General features: G+C 31.1%; 1 protein-coding gene across 1 annotated transcript; it reads right to left on the bottom strand.

Annotated features, from left to right (window-relative positions):
* Nucleotides 1–5,716: 5,716 nt before the first annotated feature.
* Nucleotides 5,717–12,950, bottom strand: LOC133201725 (monocarboxylate transporter 10-like). The gene is made up of 6 exons (XM_061337515.1): nucleotides 12,675–12,950; nucleotides 11,861–12,465; nucleotides 8,438–8,804; nucleotides 7,725–7,830; nucleotides 7,376–7,446; nucleotides 5,717–5,971 (listed from the first exon to the last, which is right to left on the bottom strand). The coding sequence occupies exons 1-6, from the start codon at nucleotides 12,946–12,948 to the stop codon at nucleotides 5,781–5,783; spliced, it is 1,614 nt and encodes a 537-aa protein (XP_061193499.1). The 5' UTR covers nucleotides 12,949–12,950; the 3' UTR covers nucleotides 5,717–5,780.
* Nucleotides 12,951–23,009: the final 10,059 nt, after the last annotated feature.

The raw sequence follows: 23,009 nt of genomic DNA, 5'->3' as shown, positions 1-23,009 counted from the left end.
AAGCACATTTCATTATAAAGCTCTTTGAATCAAATTCATGTAAAAAAAAAAATTCACCAATCTTTTCTTTTATTTTAATTGATGTACATAATTCAAACATGTACCCTAAATGATTCGACATGGTTGGTCCCCAAGTTCCTTAAAATTTTGTCAAATTTCACTACACATTAATTTTTATAACTTTATTTAATGAAAAGGTATTTGATAATTTATTAATCATCAAAATATTTTTTAAGCAATTTCCATGCATAATTTTCAACTAAAATTCAAACTTAAAAAGATAATCTTAAGGGAATACGCCGGGCTTTATTACTTTGAACGGTCTGTACTGAAGGTTAAATGTAAATCTTATACGATACAAATTTTGATACACCAGATGCGGATTTCGACAAATTATGTCTCTTCAGTGATGCTCAAGCCGGAGGGTTGGAAATCCGAAATATTTAAATAAAAAATACTTGGAAGAGCTGAAAAAAGGGGTGCCAAAGACTGGAGCCAAATACGTCGAAGGATCAGAGCTAAGCATGAGGGAGATAATCCTCAATTTTGAAATAAATTTCTTAATTTTTCAACAGGAATTAAATTTAAATTCGTATTTTCAAGCTAGTGCCGAAGTACTTACCTACTGGGCTGTATCATATCAGCGAATGTAATCCTGGTATTGGTTGATTAAATAAAAGGTGAGAAATAAACTGTTTTGCTACTTTAGTAAATGAACAATTACATATACTTTTCTGTTTTATGGGAAATTATGAAGTTGTGAAAACATGTCCATTCAGTTTCATAAAAGGATGTTTACTGATGATTTTCTCTGGCTTTCTAAAATTCCTTACCAATAAATAAGTCGAAACTTAGCATTCGAAATAAATTTGAGATTCATTATTTATCAAAATAAAACTTGCTTGACTTGATATTATGGATAATAATTCATGTATACTAAGTAATATTATCAATTTACATTTGCTCATATTAATTTTGAATGCTTTTTTATCAATTAATTTGGCAGTTTTCGACTATGGCACATTATTTTGTAATATTTTAATGATTTTTGTTCGATCTTTATTAGTATTTTCCCTGAAGATACGAACAGTGGTCGATTTCAGAAAACTTACAAACAATTCTGTTTGAAAAGGGCATAAAGACAGACTCCCTGAATTCCAGTGGTGGGATCACGTGCCTATAATGCGTAAGTATCCCCTGTCGAATGTTTACATCCGCCTTTAGCCTTAAATATTGATTAGGCAGACGGAATAATCCATATTCAAATTAAGTGTAAATACAAATTCCTAATAATTGTTTTAAAATGCGTCAGTCAAAATTCGACCCATTGTTAGATTGTATTTGCTAACAAGGTCATTATAACGGTCGAAGAATTTACGAAATCTGACTTTAAAAGAGGTTGTTGACATTCTTGTAACATCAACTTATTTTCAGTAGCTTGCATCGGTTTAAAAGTATATGATGTACTCTTCAGTACCGACTTATTTGGGAGACATAAACACTATATGCACACGGTAGTGGAATGCTACTACCAAAAAATGGAAAGTTGATGATCGAAAGTCATCTCGATTGTCATACTGCTTGGTTGTTAGCTGGCCATAATCGTCTATAGTCAGTAAAATATTCAAATCTGAAATAGATGTGACAGACTTTGTAGTGTCTTTTATTTCAGGTTCGCTAGCCTATCCCCAGTTGACTTATGACGTGAAGTGACTATTCTTAATTGATATATCTGAATGTCGAGATGAAGACCAAGCAAGTATTTCCTTTTTCTCATGTAGAAGTTTTTGAATAAATTTAGTTTCATTAGGAATATAAAAACGGGTCAGCTAATGATGGAGTACAAAAAGTGACCATAAGAATTCCAACACATCTACAATAACCTTTTGAAGTAGAAAACTTTTCATCGAGGATAACATTTTAGACAAATAAACATGTACTGGATGATTCAAAATATCAAATACGAAGAAAAACTCTCTCTATAATGTATGCGAGTCTTTTAAAATGGACATAATCACAACAATCAATGAATTTTTTTATGATAGATAAAAAATGTGATAATCAATAATTGAACTTTCTTTTATGTTGATGTTCTGTTATACGATGAAAACACTCACTGTCCTTTTATTTGACTCAGAGTCATTCTAGCATTGACATCCATTACACCCAATAATTGTCTATTGTCAAGTCAGTTCAGCGGGATGGACTGTTTTATTCTTTTTTTTTCTTTATTGAATTCAGCTATGAATGGTTTTTCGATTCCTTCCGATCCTACATTAAAAAAAATCACAGCAATGAATATATTGACATGGTGTTCCAAAAGGTTATCTGGGGCAAAAGTTTAAGAAAGATTTCTTAATTGAAATGTCAAATCTACGTCTGTTTTTGTGAATTGAGTGCTGCTAAAAATTTTTATACTATTTTAGAACCCAGACTAAATTCATGTAAACTTGTTTTACAAAAGCTAATTATAATGTGTTCAAAGGTTTAACTAGAACTATTAATAATTTTTAGCTCAAAATGCTTAAATTATTTAAAAGCTCCAAAATGAGGTACACCTCTGCCACACATCAGCATTGATATTTCAGCTCAATGCTTTCTCAGAAGAAAACATTATTGGTGGTAGGTTTCCGTGTTAGACTTAAATACTTAAAGCAAAAAATAAACATTCCTTCATGAGCATCTGGTTATGAAATGGTGTCCAAGAATGATTAAAGATGTAATTTATATGCATCAACCAATTTTTTTTTTGCTCGTTATCTTCTGGAAGACAAGAGACACGAGAGCATTGGTATTAAAAAAAACAATTTTAAAGAAGTGTATCTTATAGGGGGTTTCGTAGAGCATTAATGTAGAACCTAGTCGTTTTACGCAATAGTTTAATTTTTGCTTGGTCTAAACGAATCTGTGACAGTCTTAGCTAACGACAATACACAATCATGATAATGGGGATAGCAGGCAACTACTTAAAAGTAATGCAAACAAATCTTCATTTGCCATCAAAATAGTACACAATCTTGACGATGTGTCATCTGAATCATAGATCTGTTTAAAGATTGTATTTTCTGTTTGTTTATATATATTATGACGTGTATTCATTTTCATAATCATTTGTACATAGTACATATGTATTTTTAATGTTTGGTGAATAAAAATGATATTTCTCTGACAAAATAAATTTTATAATGTACATTTTGTTTTATAAATATTTACACAATAAATATGAAAGTAGCCCCAAAGCAGTCTCAAATGTATAATAATTAAAACCTGTCCAAGTGCAAAAAGATCAATAGTAGTAATACGTATTACCTGCAAGGGAAAGTATATATTTCATTCACTTTTCATAATGATTTGTGCATTTTCTTCATTATATTAAAGATTGAAAAAACCTGTGACAAAGATTACTGGAAAATATTCATAGCATCAGGATGTTAGAATGACCCAAAATCCTATGACAAAATATTGAGTGTTGTTGATATGTGAGCAGAATATTTTATGTCATTGGAAAAAAGAAGTTATTGTATTATAATGCTGCTGAATTCACTTATTTGTATCAGTAAAGGATGATATTTGAAAAAAAAAAATGTTTTTGTTATTTTTCGTATTGTCTCCCATGCATCGCTGAAGATGGTTAAGTAGGAATGTATAATTTTCGTTCCAAGTTATTCAGGCTTCAGGCTGCATAATATTTAATAAAAGAGAATGGGGAAAATGTCATTTATTTTTTATTCTTGGTTATAAGCGAGTGATAACTGAAAATTCTAAAAAGTTTAAAAACCCTATGATAAAGACTTAAGATAACGCATAATCTCTTGGTCCATGCTTTGATTAAAACTTTCACTTCTTCACTTATTTATGATCATGTCTCATATCAAATAATTTTCAAACCCCACTGCGGGGACGTGGAGACCGGTCCTTCGAATGAGACCGTATAAACCGAGGTCCCGTGTCGCAGTAGGTGCTGGCACGAAAAAGATCCCTCATTGCTCAATGGCCCTGAGTGCCGAGTATAGGTCAAAATTTGTAGCCCTCCACCGGCAAGTGAGTGAAAAATGAGTGAAAAATTCTCGAGAGGGACGTTAAACAACAAAAAAATCAATCAATCAATCATATCAAATAATTGATTGCGAATCGATCCATACGGCCGTCATAAATATATATATATATATATATATATATATATATATATATATATATATATATATATATATATATATATATATATATATATATATATATATATAGCACAAACAAATTCACTTTTACATGGATACCCACTTCCGCCCCAACCCGGGGTTGAACTCACGACCTACGGAATCTGTCTCCTAGCAGTACAGGAACAGCGTGCTAGACCGCTCGGCCATCTGGGCAAGTCAAAAAACTTTCTTTCGATGCCAATGGAATTCTTGCGGCGTGTAGTCCATTCTTGCTACTGATAAGGTTTTAACTGTGTTTTGTTGAAAAGAAAAAGGGGAGGTCAGGTATTGAAACAGATGACATCACGGATGCAGCTTATTTGTGAAATATCTTGAGCACACAAGTCAATATATCCTTTCAAATACCTATGCAAAATTTATCAAGTAAGTATAGGATTAAAATATGACAAACCTATTCTTTTGAAAAGGGACTGATATTTCCTTTACTTAAGCTCATCAGTTTTGTAGTAGGCAAGATAAGCTGTGAAGAAACAAAAGAAAACTATTTTACATTTTCACACAAAATGACGAGCAGTTCTGTCACTTGGATGTTTTAAGGATATTGATTTATATTTTTATATATTTAAAAAAAATCCTATAACTTCCTGCAAGCCATTAACTGCTATAAATCGAAATTTTGTGGTACATGCTGTCAGACTGGAAAATTAATCTTTTCAGTTATAACACTACTTTGAAATTTTCAAAAATGTTTCATTATGGAACGAACTTTCTTAACACCCTGGCCTTATATATATATATATATATATATATATATATATATATATATATATATATATATATATATATATATATATATATATATATATATATATATATATATATATATAGGGAAATTAGGTGTAAAAGCGAAAATAAGAATTCTTAATAACATGTGTTTTTGACAATATGTTGTTAGAAAAAAATATTTCTCTGTTAAATTAAATTATTTCTGTAAAACAAATATCAAATTTCAAAGGAAATTTAATCCATGATGGTAAATAAATATTTCATAGATATTTATATTCGAAAAATAAAGTACGATCTAACGTAACATTTTACATTTTGCAATTTACATTTACATGAAATATTTTTAGGGATCTAGGGAACGCTATCTTTATTCTTTCGTTGTTCATTTTATATTTGTTTTAAGCTTTTCTTCCAATTGCAATTATTATAACTTATTCATCATTACGATACATGTCTTTTCCGCTTATAAAGTCAAAAATATATGAAAAACTGGGGAAAAAAATCCTTTCATTTTACACTGACAACAGATTAATTCATGCAAATTGGAAAACAAATAATTTTTAGATTGATAAATATTTTGAAATAATCATAATCGATCTCAAAGGTCATATAAATAATAGAAATCTGTGAACTGGGAATAAAACACGGACCCCTGGAAACACCAGAGGTGGGATCAGGTGCCTAGAAGGAGTAAGCATCCCCTGTCGATTTAACCACAATTTTTTACGGAAATTAAGACGTCTTTATTTAAACCGAAATGATTCAATGCACAGACTTTTGCAACAGCAATCAGAATAAATTATTTTTCTAAATCAAAAACATTACATGTAACTCCAATTAAGCTGTCACTCCATTATTTAAACACAACTCAGAATTCTGTCTTGGTGTATTGTCTATATTTTCATTAGAGCTTTTAGAACCGTTTCTTCTGAATATGATGTCATCATTTGGTGATTCTAAAAGCTTTTTTCCTTCTTCATGCAATTCGTCTTCTATGGGATCGGTCACTCCTACATTAAGTTCCAATTCTAGATAAAAATTATTAAGTACAATTTATAAAATCTGGAGTATTTTTTTTACCGTCACTACCATCATTCAAATTACTTGAAGTACTACAGAGATTTTTTGTGGATAGGTTTATCAACTAAATATTAACTGGATCCTTGAAATTACGTACGCACTTGTGTATACAATCACTTCAAATAGACTTTGTAAGAAAATACGAAGGTTGTTAGAAAAGTTCACGGACACATTGATTTCGGAAAATTTATTGTGTACTTTGAAGAATGGCTTATGTCTAATTAAATTCTAATCTTTTGTTTCTTAGTATGTACAAAGTCATGTCCATTTACTAAAACTTTGAAAATATACAATGATACTAATGCTGTCATAGGATTCACAGAGTAATCACTTGACGTTTTTGTGACGTTAGGTAACGCGACTACCTAATTCCAAAGCTGTCAATCTTTATCACAGTTTAAAATATCTTTCATTTCTATAGATTTTTTCATATCTTTTTCGTACTTAAAAATTAAAAACAATATGAAGACATGTCACTTCTTTCTAAAATGTCTTTTGTGGCGTACCGGATATTGGTGAGATCATAAAATTAATGTCTACGCAGTTAAGCGATCAGGTATGGAAAATATGCGAAACCCATAGGCGCAACGTCCGTGCAGTTGTGGAGTTTTAGGGTATCACAGGAGTTGATAATCAAATTGTCAATTCTTTTATTCTTACGAAGATTCTACCTTTTGAATACTGTGGTACTATGTACGTGTAGGCAATCCAGGGCAGCATCTAAATGAATTTTAGTCTCTTTTGGGACATTTTCCTGTCGGCACACATAATTTTTCAAAACTCGGTGCTCCAAGACGTTCAATAACGTTGCCATTCTTGACAATTTTTTACGCATTGATCGTCTATAATTGGCGACGAAACAGTCATATTCCCTCTGACTCAAATCAAAATTTCGCCAATTCATGTTTCATGAATATTGTTGCGACAGATGAATTATCATAAATCCTTAATTATGCACTGCAACAGTGCAATTTTTAATTTCCAAATAATGCTTATGTAATGTAAATGTGCAAAAAAGTGGCATGCTCCGTGAAGCATGTTTTATCTTTAAAATACAGCTGTTTATTTTTAAAGATCAGAAAACACCAAATATCTGCATATTTATTAGAAAATACGTATAGTTTTTATCTGCTGAGTTTTAATGGTTTCATGCAAATAGCGCACTCACAATAGAACTTGTCCGCGAACTTTTCTAACAACCCTCGTATAGCATTTTATATCATGGACTGATGCGATAATTATATGATGAAAATGCAACGTCATATATCATTATAAATTCATAAGGAGAACAGAACGAATTATTTTTGCTTCACATAATGGGCAAACTGATTCTTGATGTACATTAAACACACCTGATTTATCTGTATTGGCCTGATACACATCTACCATAGAAATAGATGTGTGGGCTTCTTTTGCTTCCGGACTTTTCTGCAAGACATATTTGAAATGTATTTAATTTGAAGAACTACCTTGCATTATGTATTAGTTCAGAATCAATTGTTATGTACATCTGAAAATATATTGCATCTATATATTAAAGCATCTGAATATCAACTTCTACGTAAAAATGTTCCTGTATTCAAATCTACATACTCATTTGTCTTGTACAAAACTATTGCATAAATGTGCTATACATTCGAATGTTGAAAAAGCAAAATTATAGACTTTTAAATTTATTTATTGTCGATTGTATAGTAAAACCTTGCCTTTTTGGGGATGAAACACATAACAATCGCACCAATTATAGGTGGGGCACCAGCAGCGACAAATGCTATTTCATATGTGTGCAGATGATCGTAAAGCAAGCCTGCAAGAATGACGTATATACTATAATACTATTATATTTGTTTTGTTAGTTTATTTTTTTATGAATTATATTATTTTATATCATTAAAGTACACCATCCACTAATTATATTTGTACATGTATGTGTTTATAAGTTTAAAGTTAGATAAATTTTATTAGATTAATACACAGACTGATTCTAAATAACAAAACATTTTATTCTTTCGACAATTGAAAACGTAAACATCAATGAAAGAGGATGATAATTTATTTGTAAACACAATATAATATTTTGCGTGGGTTAGCTTGACAGTCATTGTGGGTCAATACAGTTTAAAATTGAATATATACATGATGTAATTCAATCTGACAGAACATGCAGATCCAAAGTTGAAATAGAACATGGAAATAATTGTTACAAATTATGATTATATTTCTTAGGCCTTCAAAGTTAGTGATAAAATGAAGAAGAATAATAAACGTAAAATTAATGTAATAGCTTAAACTTATCTATCAAAGTTTCTCATTTTGTCAAATACATGAATTTGCTATGAATTTAGTATCATTCAAAAACTAAGAACTTTAATAACAAATGTATTTCACATACCTATAAACTTTATTTTTCTCACCTGCAATAGGAGGACCAACGGTAAATGGAATAGAAAATCCACCTAACATGAAGCCAATAGCTTGTGATGCATTCTTTGGACCAACAAGGTCAAAGGCAATAGGACCTAATAAGCATACACTGATTCCGTCACAAAGGCCCATAATGAGACAAATGGCCACTAACCCTTCAAAACTGGCACTGAATGGGATGCATGCTGTTACGAAGCCCGTCACTACGAACGCACATTGCTGCATGTAAATTCGATTTATAAATTTCAAGTCAGCTACCTTTCCAAACACTATTCTTCCGACACCCGAAGTAGCTTGCATGCAAGTGATCAGAATATATGCATTGGATTTGGGAAAGACGTCTTGAGTATGTTTAACCTAAAATAAAGAAATAGGTTATCACAAGTAAAACAGTCATTGTTCTTGGAAAATAGTATAAACAATTAATTCTGACTATATGTTTAAAGAAAATAGATAATACGTCATCGATACTTAATTATTGTTAACAAAGGCAACTTAATGCATTTCTGAGGTAACAGATGAATGTGTGTAGCAGTTTATACCAAATATTTTTTCTGCAAAACAATTCATCATGTGAGTTTAGAAATGAAAAAGTGAAGATAACGAACAGTGATCGATCTCAAGAAGCCTACAAACAATATAAATCTGTTAACAGGACATAAAATAAAATGATGTTTAAGGTTTGTCACTCGTGAAATTTGTTATATCAAGGATTTTTTGAGAAGTATATTTTGGATAAGTACTCATATAGTATGACTCAAAATCGCAGAGAAAATGGGGTGTCAGTGTGCATCTAACTGAGCTACGGTACAATTAAGTTGACCTTTCTGCACTTAAATTGTAACTCTTTGGTTAATCACTTTAATCGTTATCATATTTTATCAGATGTAGCCATGACAATAAACATAATCTTATTTTATGTAAAATAGTTTGAATAATATTTATCACTGAACAAATCATGCAAATTAATGCGCATAAATTATTGTGTGACCTTTTTGCACTAAAAAAGTCTCAAATTTGGGGTATTAAAAATCTAAATGGGTAATAGAATATTTTCTTGTATCAAACTTTTTACGACGTAAGTGCTGAATGGTCAAAAGTGTCGAGAAGTTTAAAATAATGAAAGGAAAAGTTGGGGTCAATGATGTAAATTTTGAAATATTGGTCAAAGTATGCGATTTTCTGGCAAAAAACTGTATAAATTTTATCTCGATTTCCTTAATATATCTTCATTTCTTGGCAAAGTTTGTTGAGCGAAGGTGTAAATTTTGTTATAAAAATATAAATTGAGACCTATATTTAATATTCCAGGCATTTCATAACGGAAAATATTCTCTGAGTAAAAGTATGTGAGGCTAAAGTTCCAAGATATTAAATTTAATAAATGTGTAGATTTGCAGAATTTTCTGCTAAATATCCTTCCACCACAAGAAATAGTCCCTTATAAATCTTGCTTCTTTATGAATTTTTTAGCAGTTTTTTAATTGAATGTTGAACATTTTACATTGTTTAATTCAAATATGTTATAAAGATTGAATTGTAATAAATAGTTTTTAAGTAAGAGGTTCTGACTGAAATTTTCTAAAAGGCTGACGAGTGACATACCTTAAGGAACTTAACCTTACAACGCGTTTTACGTGTTTCTTACTACATATATGGCGATATACAAATTCCGGACGTAAACCACGAGGAAACCAAGCGGAATCGAGCAGGAATTTGAGGCGAAAGATGCAAATGAGTTACACCCAGAAAAAAAAATAATGACGATCAGAAATATTACGCTTGGAAAATAAAATTATGCCTAAAGCAGAATTACAGCTAGAAAGTCTTAATTATTATATAATACTATGTGACCTACAAACCTATATAGTCAAGAAAAACAGTGAAAAAACTGAATACATTGATTTACAATGTAGTCTTTGAACTGTATACATGTACAAACATACTGCAAGTAATTAACATCTACATAGCCGTAGGAACCGGGGGGCACGGAGGGCCGTGCTCCCCAGTAATTTTGCCGATATATAGATAACTATAGTAAACATAGATACTATAGGCTTGTGCCCTCTCAATAAAAACGTTTGATGACCTTTTTTTTGGTTTTGCTTGTCAGAAAATTATGGTAGTGACCCCTCAACTGTCAACTGAAAATGTATGGCTGTGCACCCCCCCCCCCCCCCCCCTCCAACTGAATTTGCTTCCTACGGGCCTGATCTAAAAATACAAAGAAGTATATTTTTATAAAAGCTGTTTCATTTCTTCGCATAAAAGGGACGCTGTAAAACAACCATGAGTGTAAAATATATTTTCTAAAGAATCTGACAAGACTTTTTAAAATGCTTTTATCACTTCGATTATGATATTGAATCAAACAAATAACTTAATGCAGTCCATATATTCAGTGCTTAGTTGAAGTGCTATAATGACATATTTCAGAATATGTTCAAGAAAACTCAGAATATCTAAAGAGAAAGAACAATTATTGTAATTCAAAGTAACCCGTAGACATACTAGTTACTTTTCATCAACCTTCCAGCACATACTATATCATCCAGGGCATAAGTGTAAAAGACGTAACATTAAAATATCTGTATATCCCATTCACTCAAACTAAACTCCCTCTTTCCTGACTAAATTCAAAATTAACCTCCCAACTGAAAAGACCATTGATAACTAAATTTACCAACCAGGGCCTTTTTCTCCTGTTTAAAGTTCCAGGCGTAGGAAAATTTGAACTTGCCAAATGATGTGCGAAAAGTAGAAGTGACACCTGGAGGAGACCTCTTCTACTCGGGTCTAACTTACAAAATTATATCTCTGCCTCGAATACGTCCAAAATTTGCTTCTTCCTGCCAGATTTCACTCATATTCTAGGCCAAAGTTGCATTAAAGATTCGTACAGGTAAACATGCATGCAAGATAGAAATACATAAAAAGTTGTATATTTATTTTTGCAGGGATGTAGTTTCGAATTTTAATAAAAAAGTGTGGGAGAGAGAGGGAAAGCCCCATCGAAAAATAATTGACGAGAAAGAAGATTCACAAATCTCGATTTCTTAAATCGGAGGAGGAATGTTTACTCTGATTTTCTTCTGAAAGCATATCTCGGTAGAGAAGAGTGAGAAGACTTGACTATACTTCAATAAATATAGGAGGGATGCAGCCGGTTTAAGAACGTTTATTTCCATAAATAAGTAAGAATCGAATGCTTTTTTTTTTTTAAAAAAAATAGGCGACAGGGCCTTCCAGTCACATTCGTACAAGAGGCATGTCTCAATTCAAAAGCCATGTTTTTTAAAAACAAAATTATGTTTCAGTTAGGATCTGCCTTAAGATCTAAAGGTTAATATACGTACTATAAGCATTGATTTCATTTACATAGTACGCACTGTACAAAATCTATATATACTTACTAAATGTACAAAGGGTACAAAGTATCCAAATAAAGCTATGCCAAATCCCAAAAACCAGGTTAGATATGCATGGTTTTTAAAAATGTTCAGATTCAAGTACTTCTTTGCCCAATTGCAACATTCAACCCCTTGTAGCCTTTTGTTCGAAGATACATCTACGCGTGAAATGTCAGTGTCTCTTTGGAACAATGGCTTCCAAGTCAGACTGCATGGAAGAAGTATACAATACAACCCTCCAAGGAAAAGAAAAGTATATTTGATTCCAAACGATTTCAGAACAATTGGAAGAACAATAGATAAAACAATTGTGTAGACTGAGCTTCCAAAAGTCACGATTCCATTCACAATGCCCATATGCTTTTGGAAGTAGTGTCCAAGAATGACCAAAGAGGTAGAATAAATGAATCCTCCACCAATTCCGAGTAAGAGACCATATGTAAGGTAAAGAAGCTCCAGTTGGATGACAAAGGCACTAGAGAAGAGACCAATCGCCCCTAAAGCAGCTCCGAAAAAAGCTGTTGGTCTGATGCCTATTTGATCACTGCATATACCGGCAAAAATGCTCATCAAAAATGTTATACCTATGCAGACTGATCCTACCCATGCTGAAAAAAAGTCAATAGAAAAAGAAAATTAAAAGAATTCTTCAAAAAAATTATATCCATTATCAATGTTAGCAAACATTGGGAACAAAAAAGATAAAAATAGTGTTGCAAAAATACATTTTATTCTTGGACGACAAAAACCTTATTAAACTATTTTGTTCATAAATTTGAATAAGTGAAAACTTAAATGAAACAAGTTTGCTACTTACATGTTTTGAAAGCAACTGAATGATCTCCCTTGGCATATTCCTTGATTAGATACACGTATATTATGCCAAAAGTGTTGAGCATGCTGAAAATTGTACCATTTGTCAAGAGGGACGTAACACATACAACCCAACCCCAGCCCCCGTCAGGGGGGATAAATTCCTTCTCAAGGGACCTTTCGTTGGGTAGCAATACTCCATCTGTTTCGTTATCAAACTGTTGTATGGATTCTGTTTCAGTCTTTGGTGGTTCCTTTTTCTCTTCACTACTGGACATCTTGAATTACCTTCTGGTATAAATATATATATTTTTTAATTCATTAATAAATCGTTACAAATTATTTCCTAACAATTGTCTAATACAGGTTCGAAATTTCATTCTTTAATTTCGTTCTTTCTGATCTTTAAAACTTTTGAGATCCTTGAGATCCAAGCTGAAAAAGAGACATTATTTAATCCGCACATATCTGAAGAAGACTGAATTAATTTGGAAGGAGAAAAACATAGCTTTATGGTAAACAAAATCACTATTCCAAGCATATACAACGAATTTCAAAGCTGCATAGGGTTTCCACTATAAATTTGATTGATTTACATGCATGAAATTAAAAGTAAAACTGGACAATCTACAATCAAATTACTGGAATTTCTTGTCTGTCTTATTAAAAAATCTCTTCTTAAATAAATAAGAAAAAAATGATTTCATTTACCCAAAAATTTACATTTTGTGCATTATAAAATTCCTAAGCGATAGCAAAATTATATGAATCAAATTTAACCTTCATAATGTAAAATATTGACTTATTAGAACGAACTCTTTGACCTTAAGTATTCTTAAGTCTTTGTCTTACTTTGCTTATGCAGTTGATGAGTATTAATGACTAAGGCACTCCGTAGAATGTACAATAAACTGTCTCCGATCTTTCGTTGTGGTATACTCACGCACATGTCGTCAATACAATCATTGAGAAAATCCTATGTAGACTTTTAAATTACTTAATGTGTATATAATTATTATCTAACTGTCCTTAATGATATACACGTGAGAACAACTATGAGTTTATGAAATATATCAGCATAATACAAACTTGTTTCATTGAACTTTCCACTTCCAAATCCCTGAGTGTGCATTTCAATGATTTATCCTTAGAATCTCGGTACATTTACCTTGTGTTCCGCATTCCGAATCTTTTAGACTGTATAAATCATTGTTAATGCACTACCACACACACCACGGAATACGTTTGTTGTTAATTTAAATGTCCTGAATAAACTAAACTATTTTATTTCAATGTGCAATCGTCTGCACTGCAGTGTAAAAGATAGCATTGGTAACCAACGCTAAGGACAACCTGTAATTGAGCAATATGGTTCATATTTATTGGCTTTTACCTTTACTTGTCAAATGTACTTTTTTTTTTAATTCTATCTTGCTGTTTTCGAATTTAAAAAGAGGAAATTAAAACATGAAATCCTATACCAGTCGCAGAAGGAATCAAAGTTGAATGGTTTTACTTAAATATTGCAATGGAAGACTAAAAAGGGTTTAATTTCATGGCCTGTAACTTTCCCGTCATTACTAGTAGTGTTTAAAAAACAAAGAAAACGAATTGCAAAGTTGGGCCGAATGTACAATATTTTCATTACATAATCCTTTAAGTGCCAAAGAAAGGTCGATATTTGCATGTTTCCATTTCAGTAAAAAAAATCAATACAATATTATTACGTAATCTTATATTTTTCCTAAAATGTATACATCAAGGTAAGTAAGATATGAGTTCGCAATGGTTATCATAGGATTCGATTTTATAATTATTATGTAATCTGCAATCAGAATAAGCCTGTACGAAACGTATCCCAAAACGATTTAAATGAATATAAATTAAACAGAGAAGAAAGTTTTACAAGAAAAATTTACCAGATCTCTCAAAGTTGCTAGCACACTGGAATATTTTACTCCCTAAAACTTAAAGAAAGGTATATAAGAAAGTTAAAAACGATTTAAACAATTTTTAAAGAAAACAAAAAGTGTATACCTTAATAGAATGAGGAATATCTTCCGACAGCTCAACTGTAGATCCGGTCAGAAAAGCAAATAAGAGTTCTTTTTTTTTTCTTTTTTTCCTAAGACATTCGCAGCTAATCACAAAAATCTAATTCACAGTAAAGTTAAGGTTTCAAGAATTTTCGCACCTAAAATTGTATGGATAAGTAATTTGCATTTTATATTTATACGAAATTATCAAATATATATTTTTTATATTTATCGAAACGAACATCTCAATGGAAACTTGGTGGTGGATCTATCTTGGTCACAAGATATGGTAAGATTTCACGTGATTTAGTATCTATACTTCAGTGATATAAACTGTAGACAGATCTCAATATTGCAGTGGTTATAACCTACATGGATAGTTTCTGAAATAAACCCAAACATATTGAAAATGCTATTGACATTTATTGTTTCCCTCTTATTTACTATAGATTCAATTCCTTTATGTTAATCACATTACAGAAAGTGTATATCCAGACAGAACATCTTCAATTGATACTTGAGGTAAATTTGTTTTAATTCGACAGGCCAACAGCATTTTTGAATACATGTACATAAATTGTAACCTCCAGAATAAATACATGTAAAAGGTATCAAACTCCACAAATATACGAATATTTCACAGATACACTGTACATTTTATTCATTTCATGACCCAGTGAGCTTGTTTAAGTCATATTGCAAGTTTTGGAGCTCAAATCGTGCTCTACACGAGTTTGAGAACATATTTATTTTTAACTTGGCTGTAGTAGATGATTTTTTTATATTAATTTTTTTTTCATTTTAAAATAAATAAAATTTGATTTGAGATTACATTAGATTTTATTTCCCACAAAAAATCTTCATTATTTTGGTTTAATTATTAAGTGTGTACAGAAAGGATAAAGATAACATTTTACTGGCAAAAAGTAATTTGTGTAGTACTGCATTACAGACCTTGACACAATAGGATCAACTTCTTTATCTTTAAATGATGTAATGTCCAATTTCAGTGGAGTTTTTATTATCTATTTCTAAATATTAATCTGAATCTCACAGGATAAACTTAAGGTACTAGTTTATAGTTCGAAGTCCCTTCTTTTGATGTTATTTTTTTATTTGATAACCTAAAATTTAACTTAAGGCACTTTTCAGAAGATAGGATATAAAGTTAACATATACCGATGAAACAAAAAGTGCAGTCTAGAAGTTTTCATTAAAAAAAAAAGCATAAAGTGGCACAGGCCTTAATTGAAAAAAATAAGAATTTTCAATGGAATATTTCTTTATCAAATACATACATTGTAAACCAAAATTGTTGACAGTACTGAATGTCGTTCCATTGCAGATAATAAAGAATGACGGCAAACACACTGGGGTGCAAAATTTTCAAACGATGTGAAGTTAAGTTATTCATTTTGATTGGCATCGTGTTGGTTGATTTATTAATCTTGGATTGCATTAAATTTCAGTTCTGGCAGGTTCATTGTATTTCTAAAATATTTTTTTAACCATTTCTTACCTTATCCTGTATAATTAACACGTTTATTATATATATATATATATATATATATATATATATATATATATATATATATATATATATATATATATATATATATATATATATATATATATATATATAATCAATAGTGTACTCGTATTTTCAAAGCTATCATTTTGCATATGCTTAAGAAAAGATCTGGAGCTCTAATCAGAAGTTATAGAATCGACACATAACTTAACAAAATAGTTATATATTTCAGAAATTATTCCTTTTTCCTGTCCTCGTAGAATAAAGATTAAGCATAAGTAATATATAGCAACAAAAAAATGGATAAAACACATATCCAAAAGGTAAAGATAAAATAATATGAAAGTTAGAACATTCATGATGCATGCTTGAATTTGTTTAACCTCTTCTCGGACATTTCAGATATTAAAAATACCACTGTATTTTAATTTAAAAAAAAAGGAATGTAATGCAAATATACAATACATGTTAAAGTCAATACATTTGAGCTCATATGTATGCATTAGATAACCGATAAAAAGAAAAAAATAGGACAAATATTATGGAAAGTAAATATACATGTACCAGCAACGCATCTGTTCAGTCAGTATCTTCAAGGTGCGTGTATATGCACTGACTGAATACTATATTTAAATGATTCATTCAAAACTCTGCAGAATGATTGATATATACAACGATAATGATTAAGTCAATAAAAAAATGTTAAAATCTTTGAAATATTTACTTAGCTTTCAGTTGGTATACATTTTTAGAACATAATAAACCTTACAATCGTTTGAGGAATCGATTAATAACAAAATATTTGGTTTAATACCCCCTTTTATTGATCTATTACAATGTCGTTATAATTTTGTTTTAAAATATTTCAAACTTAAATGTATTACTACTTAAGGATTTTGACTGTTACAGCCGTTCACAGTAGCCTCATGGTAGGGCATGCGCTTCGTGATCTTTAGGCCCGAATTCGATATAAAAGACACCATAGAGTCAACCACATCCAAGAAAGATTTTTCAGTTCGACCCCTGTTCCTAAACTTCACTTTTTTTTTTCATTTTAACCACCGAGTAACTATGTAGCTCTACTGGTGGAGAGTCTGTCCTTAAGGATACTTGTCGTTCGATTTATATTCTACTGTGGATATTGCAAATATTTTTGAGAGATTGATTACTGTTCGTAATCTTCACCTATTTCATTTTTTATTTGGAATTTTCTGACTAAAAACATTAATGGCAAAAGTATATCTAAATTTTATACCAGGTACATGTAATAAAATGTATTACTTCTGCTTTTTAATCGTCATCTTCCCCTTTTTATGTAGTGAAATTATGTTTTCACCTGAATATGGTGTTCCTGTCATCCAACTGATTCAACAGGCAAGTTTGACAGTACATATGTCGCCCCTGCAAACATTGTCACAAGCAACATTTTGTGCAGAATCGCAAGAGCCTTTTTTCAGTATAAAGAATCTTAATCCAAGACAGGCTACTGAGAAAAAATTAGATTTTATAGGTCTCTCTACAATCTCGTTTATAGATAACATTTCAAAAATGTTATTGTGAAATAGTCATTATAATGATCTGATTTTGTAAACACATTTTCATGTATATACTTTAAAAAGTATCCAAATTAATCTATTTCTTTTGAAGTTATTGGCCCCAACTCTGCTCGCTGAATATGCAAAGTTTCGATAAAATCGCCCCTCTTGGTATTTTTAAGGAGATCGTCTAAAAATATGTCAAATTTTACGAAATTTCCTATTTCAAGGATTACAACAAATCATTATATATACTATGGATTCATACAAAAAAATACCCCCCCCCCAAAAAAAAAAAAAAAAAAAAAAACAACAAACAAACAAACTACGAGATATGAAATTTTCTATGCTAAAATTTCAGAAGCATATTTTTTATGCTTTGTCTTCTATATCCATTTTTCTCCTCTTACAGAGCTAAATATTATAACAATGTCACAAACACACAATGACAATATCCACATAAATTGGTTACCTTAGTTATTTTGTAATTCCCTGTAAAAGAACAAATTTCCACATTATTTTAGAGAATTTTTTAAAAGCTGCACATAAGATAAACAGACAAAAATAACATTCACAGTACATGTACTTGAATTGAAAACTTTTCGCTAAAAACAAACAAACAAACAAAACAAAACGAAACAAAAAAGTTATTGTATTACTTTTTGGTAAAACTTAACTGATAATTGTTACTCTTAAACACTAGAATCCTGATGCTCTCAGTACTTCTCAATGGTTTTTATTTGTAGAATATTTAATAACACCTTTGTGTTCAAATAAAAATATAAAGGTTTACTAAGATGTTATTAAGCTTAAAAAGAAATCGAAGTATTAAAACGATAAGAAATGTAGACTTCATTTTTAAAGACATTGAATAACCTCCCTTTGAATATTCTCTGATAAAGCATGCAAAACATTAAATTGAAGATGCTAAATGGTGTGCCCTAAGTCAATATTGATGCGTAACAACGTGCCCTAACTTCTTGGAAGTCTCAATTTCATTCTTCTTGGCACCATGTTAGTGGTAATATCAAATCTTGGTATGTTTCTTTTTATTTCAATTTTACTATTTTCCTTTTATAAAATATTTTTAACATCATATCTTCCTCTGTAGAATTAACATGAACGGGCGGCATGCGCGCAAGACCCCCCCCCCCTTCCCCTCCCCTGGGCCCCAATAATTTTTAATTTGACATATATATATATATATATATATATATATATATATATATATATATATATATATATATATATAAAACATAGCTACTTAATGAATGTGCCCCGACAATAATAACATCTTATGGCCTTGCTTTTTAAGGAATTTTTGCTTGATAGTGCTCCCCAAACTGATAATGGTTAAAAAAATTTAAGCTTTTTGATAAAATATATGAATTTACATAATAAAGACTAAGCAAAAACATAATGTACTAGTAGTATTAACAAGACGTATACATAAATAAGCCCATATCCGACCATCAATTGTTTACCGAGTTCTCGGATATTTAGGAAAGGACATATGACTATCTTTTTTTATTTATTTTAACAGGAGATATTCTGCTGACATAATATGATATCATAAATCAATAAACTAAATTATATCTTACTTTGCAAGTGATAACCGACAAAGAAAAATTCAGAACAAACATTATGAAATGTAAACATACATGTACCTGCAAAACAACCCCTGTTAATTAAATACCTTTTCAGCTGTGTGTGCATCAACTAATTAAATCTTACACATATAAAAAAAATGACTCAAGATTCTTGGAAAAATTACGCTTCATGCAATAAATTATGTAAAAACATGACATTTTAAACATTCAGAAATGTAAATAAAGTTGTTTTTAAATTCTAAAAACATAAATACGAGGGGTTATCGAAGACTGACGCCATAACATTAAAGGCCCATCAATGAATTTATTTACACTTTTAGTTAGCAATATCTCTTCTATCCATAAAATAAACTATAAATTATAAGTTCAATTTTTTAATCAATTTTACTGCTTTTTCATGCAAAGGTTTGATTATGCGGCGCAACCTCATAATACGACGAATTTTCTACCCCAGTCTAATGGAGTGAAAAATTTGTTGATATATGAGCATTTGTAATGCAAAATTCAAGTTGATTCACTTTCGTGGTGTGACAAAATTGTTCCGGAAAAATTCCATTTTTTTACCTCATTCTGTAAGATCTATGAATTCTTATTGTAAATCTTACATAGAATGCCCAATGATGGAAGATGGGAGGTTATGTCTTTTCCTCAGTTTATTTTTTAAAGTTTCAGCCTGGAAAATCTGGCATAGACCAAGCTATAGAAAACGTTAAAACAGGCCACAGAGAAATAAAACGTGTCCAGATCACAGGCACTTGGTTTGTGTACAGGACATCCCCTTTTTCTTTCCACAAGCTACCTACCTCTATTTCAGACACCCCAACTTCAAATAATCGCATTTTATTTAAATAATCATTAACCTTCTTTAGCAATACATGTACATAGTTCGCTTCGAAATACTTTTCTTTTCTAATGAATCGTTCCAGACGTCCTTCGTCGAGGCTCTTTATTGGAAACCACAAAGAACAAGGTACGGTTTCAATACAAATCTTGCCCTGTGTTTTTCTTAAAAATGAAAGTGATTGTAAAAAATTAAAACGCATGCTTTTTGAATTATTGAAATTCCATGCAGAAAGATCATACAAATCTTTTTTCTCACATGACCTTCCAAATGCTAATTGTGACGTCATAAACTTGTGCATTTTCCCGTATTTTCTTAAAAAGTTGCAGAAGACATCAATTTTCAATGGAATTTTCTTTCAGATAATATTGTCCACAGGCATCGCCCACAAAGATTTTGAGATATGTGATTTTTCGAAGAATTTTACACAACATATCTAAAAATTAACGTGGGCGACGGCTGTGGACACTATTTTCTTAAAGAAAATAACCCTTGAAATGGGTCATTTTGAGGCTTTTTCTGTTTAAAATAGAGAAATGCATCAAATGAACGAAGTCATATATCCAGAATGGTACTCCATCATGCTATATTCTTTCCTGATTTATTACAGTCATATACTCAACTAATATTTAAGCCAGTTTCAAAACTTTTTGAAAACACTAAATTTTTAGGGCACAGTAAAGCTAAAACCATACCTTCTTCTTCCTCAAAAATTATCTAAACACATTTTAAGACTTTACAGAGGATACATCAACTTCCGGTTAGGTTTAAAGTGTAGGATAAAACCAGAGACTTCCGAGCTTTTCCTTTCCTACGTTGAAAATGAAATAGATAAGCTCAGTATTTACATCTTTATTTGATTTAATTTTCTCAAAATAAAAAAAAAACAATTTATTGGTGAATAGAGGCTCCTTGGAAAATTGTGTAAACGTTTTCAACATCTCAATATAACTAATTTGTATGTAAGAAAACCGATTCCCTTTAAGCTGCATTTTTTTTTACATTTCATAGCTCCCTCTCTAAGGAGGAAATTCTTCAAAATCATATGTCTGTTTTGAATATTTTTAATATTCCAAACAACCAAAATGAATTTGAATTACCATATTTATATTGGATTCCAAAACTTCATAAAAATCCTTACAAACAAAGATACATAGCGGGTTCCAGTAAATGTTCTACCAAACCTCTTTCTTTACTTCTCACTAAAATATTAACAGCAGTGAAGGAGAAACTTCAGGAGTACTGTGCAACAATATATTTGAGAAGTTTTGTAAATCAGATGTGGATGCTTAAAAATTCTATGGAATTTTTGGAAAATTTGAAATCAAAATTTTACCAAAATCAATAACGAAAACTTGCGACTTTTCAACTCTGTATACAACCATTCCCTACTATAAATTAAAGTCAATGCTTTTTGACATCATTGACAGCTGCTTTTTCAATAAAAATGAAAGTCGTAAATTTAATTACATGTACCTTGTATATCGACTGACGTATTATTATTAACAATAGTTATTTACATTCATATGTCAACATGATTTATCCCAGTGAGCTTGAAACAGAAGATACCACAGAGTCTGACACATCTGTTTCATATTTGGATATTTTACTAGAAAAAGGACGTTAATGGTAATCTAACAATAAAGCTTTATGATAAACGTGATGACTTTAACTTTTCAATTGTCAGCTTCCCTTACTTATGCAGCAATATACCCTTATCTCCTGCATATGGGGTGTGTATCTCTCAGATGATTCGATACGCAAGAGCATGCTCTACGTATGAACAATTTTTAAAACGAGGTAAGTTATTGACAAACAAGTTGATGAAACAAAACTATCAACAGTCTCGTTTAAATTCATCATTTCGTATTTCTATGGTCGATACAATGACCTTATCAGCAAATACAATTTTACATTAAGTCATATGCTGACTGACATTTTTCATACTAATTGTAAGGTCATTATTTACAAACAGAATTGTCGACGGATTTTTCCGTTATTTCCCGATCATGACAAGTAGTACTCGGCGGGGGTGACCGGTCGGCAGGGGATGCTCACTCCTCCATGGCACCTGATCCCACCTCTGATGATTTTAGAGGTCCGTGTTTGTTCTGCTCCCGATTTGTATTGTTTTAATGGACTATGAGCTTGAATACTGTTCGTTATCTCCATATTTCATTCTAAATGTAATACATTTTCTGTCTCTTAACTCGTCAACTCTTTTCTCTAAAGAACTTGAAATGATTTAGCCTGTCGAACTACAAAGAGAATGCATATCAATGTTTTTTTTCTGGAGCGTTTCAAACCACCGAACTTCATTTTCATAACACTAACTCTACTTTCTCCAAGCATTTGTGCATGCAAGCTAGATACATGTACATACAAAGTACATGGTTACTGTCGTGAAATATAAGCGGTATTTGGTCGAAGGTAAGAAAAATCGACAGAGGGCGAGGCTTGCCGAGCCCTCTATCACGTTTTCGAACCGAGCCCAGATATTGCTTATATCATGTATTTTGTTTATTCTGCAACATAATTTTACATTTTTCCTCCAAAATGAGCTATTTTCAACAATTAAGTTTAGGCACATCTCTGTAGCTGAAACTATGACGCTATCGTGCATACATTGCAATATATATGCCGTCTCATTGCTTCTAAAGACGTCGGAATGCACGGGGCTTTATTAGGGCATTGACTAAATATAGCTTTGGTTTATTTGGTTACCTTCATTCGGTCAGTACAAGCGGTGGTTGCAGGATTAATATAAATAATAGGCTGAAATACAA

The sequence above is a fragment of the Saccostrea echinata genome, unplaced genomic scaffold, assembly GCF_033153115.1.
Source record: "Saccostrea echinata isolate AGI-Se365-2 ecotype Australia unplaced genomic scaffold, CSIRO_AGI_Sech_v1 ptg000045l, whole genome shotgun sequence".
Lineage (NCBI taxonomy): Eukaryota > Metazoa > Mollusca > Bivalvia > Ostreida > Ostreidae > Saccostrea > Saccostrea echinata.
Note: the sequence above shows the minus strand (reverse complement) of the source record. Positions and strands in the feature narration are given on the sequence as shown.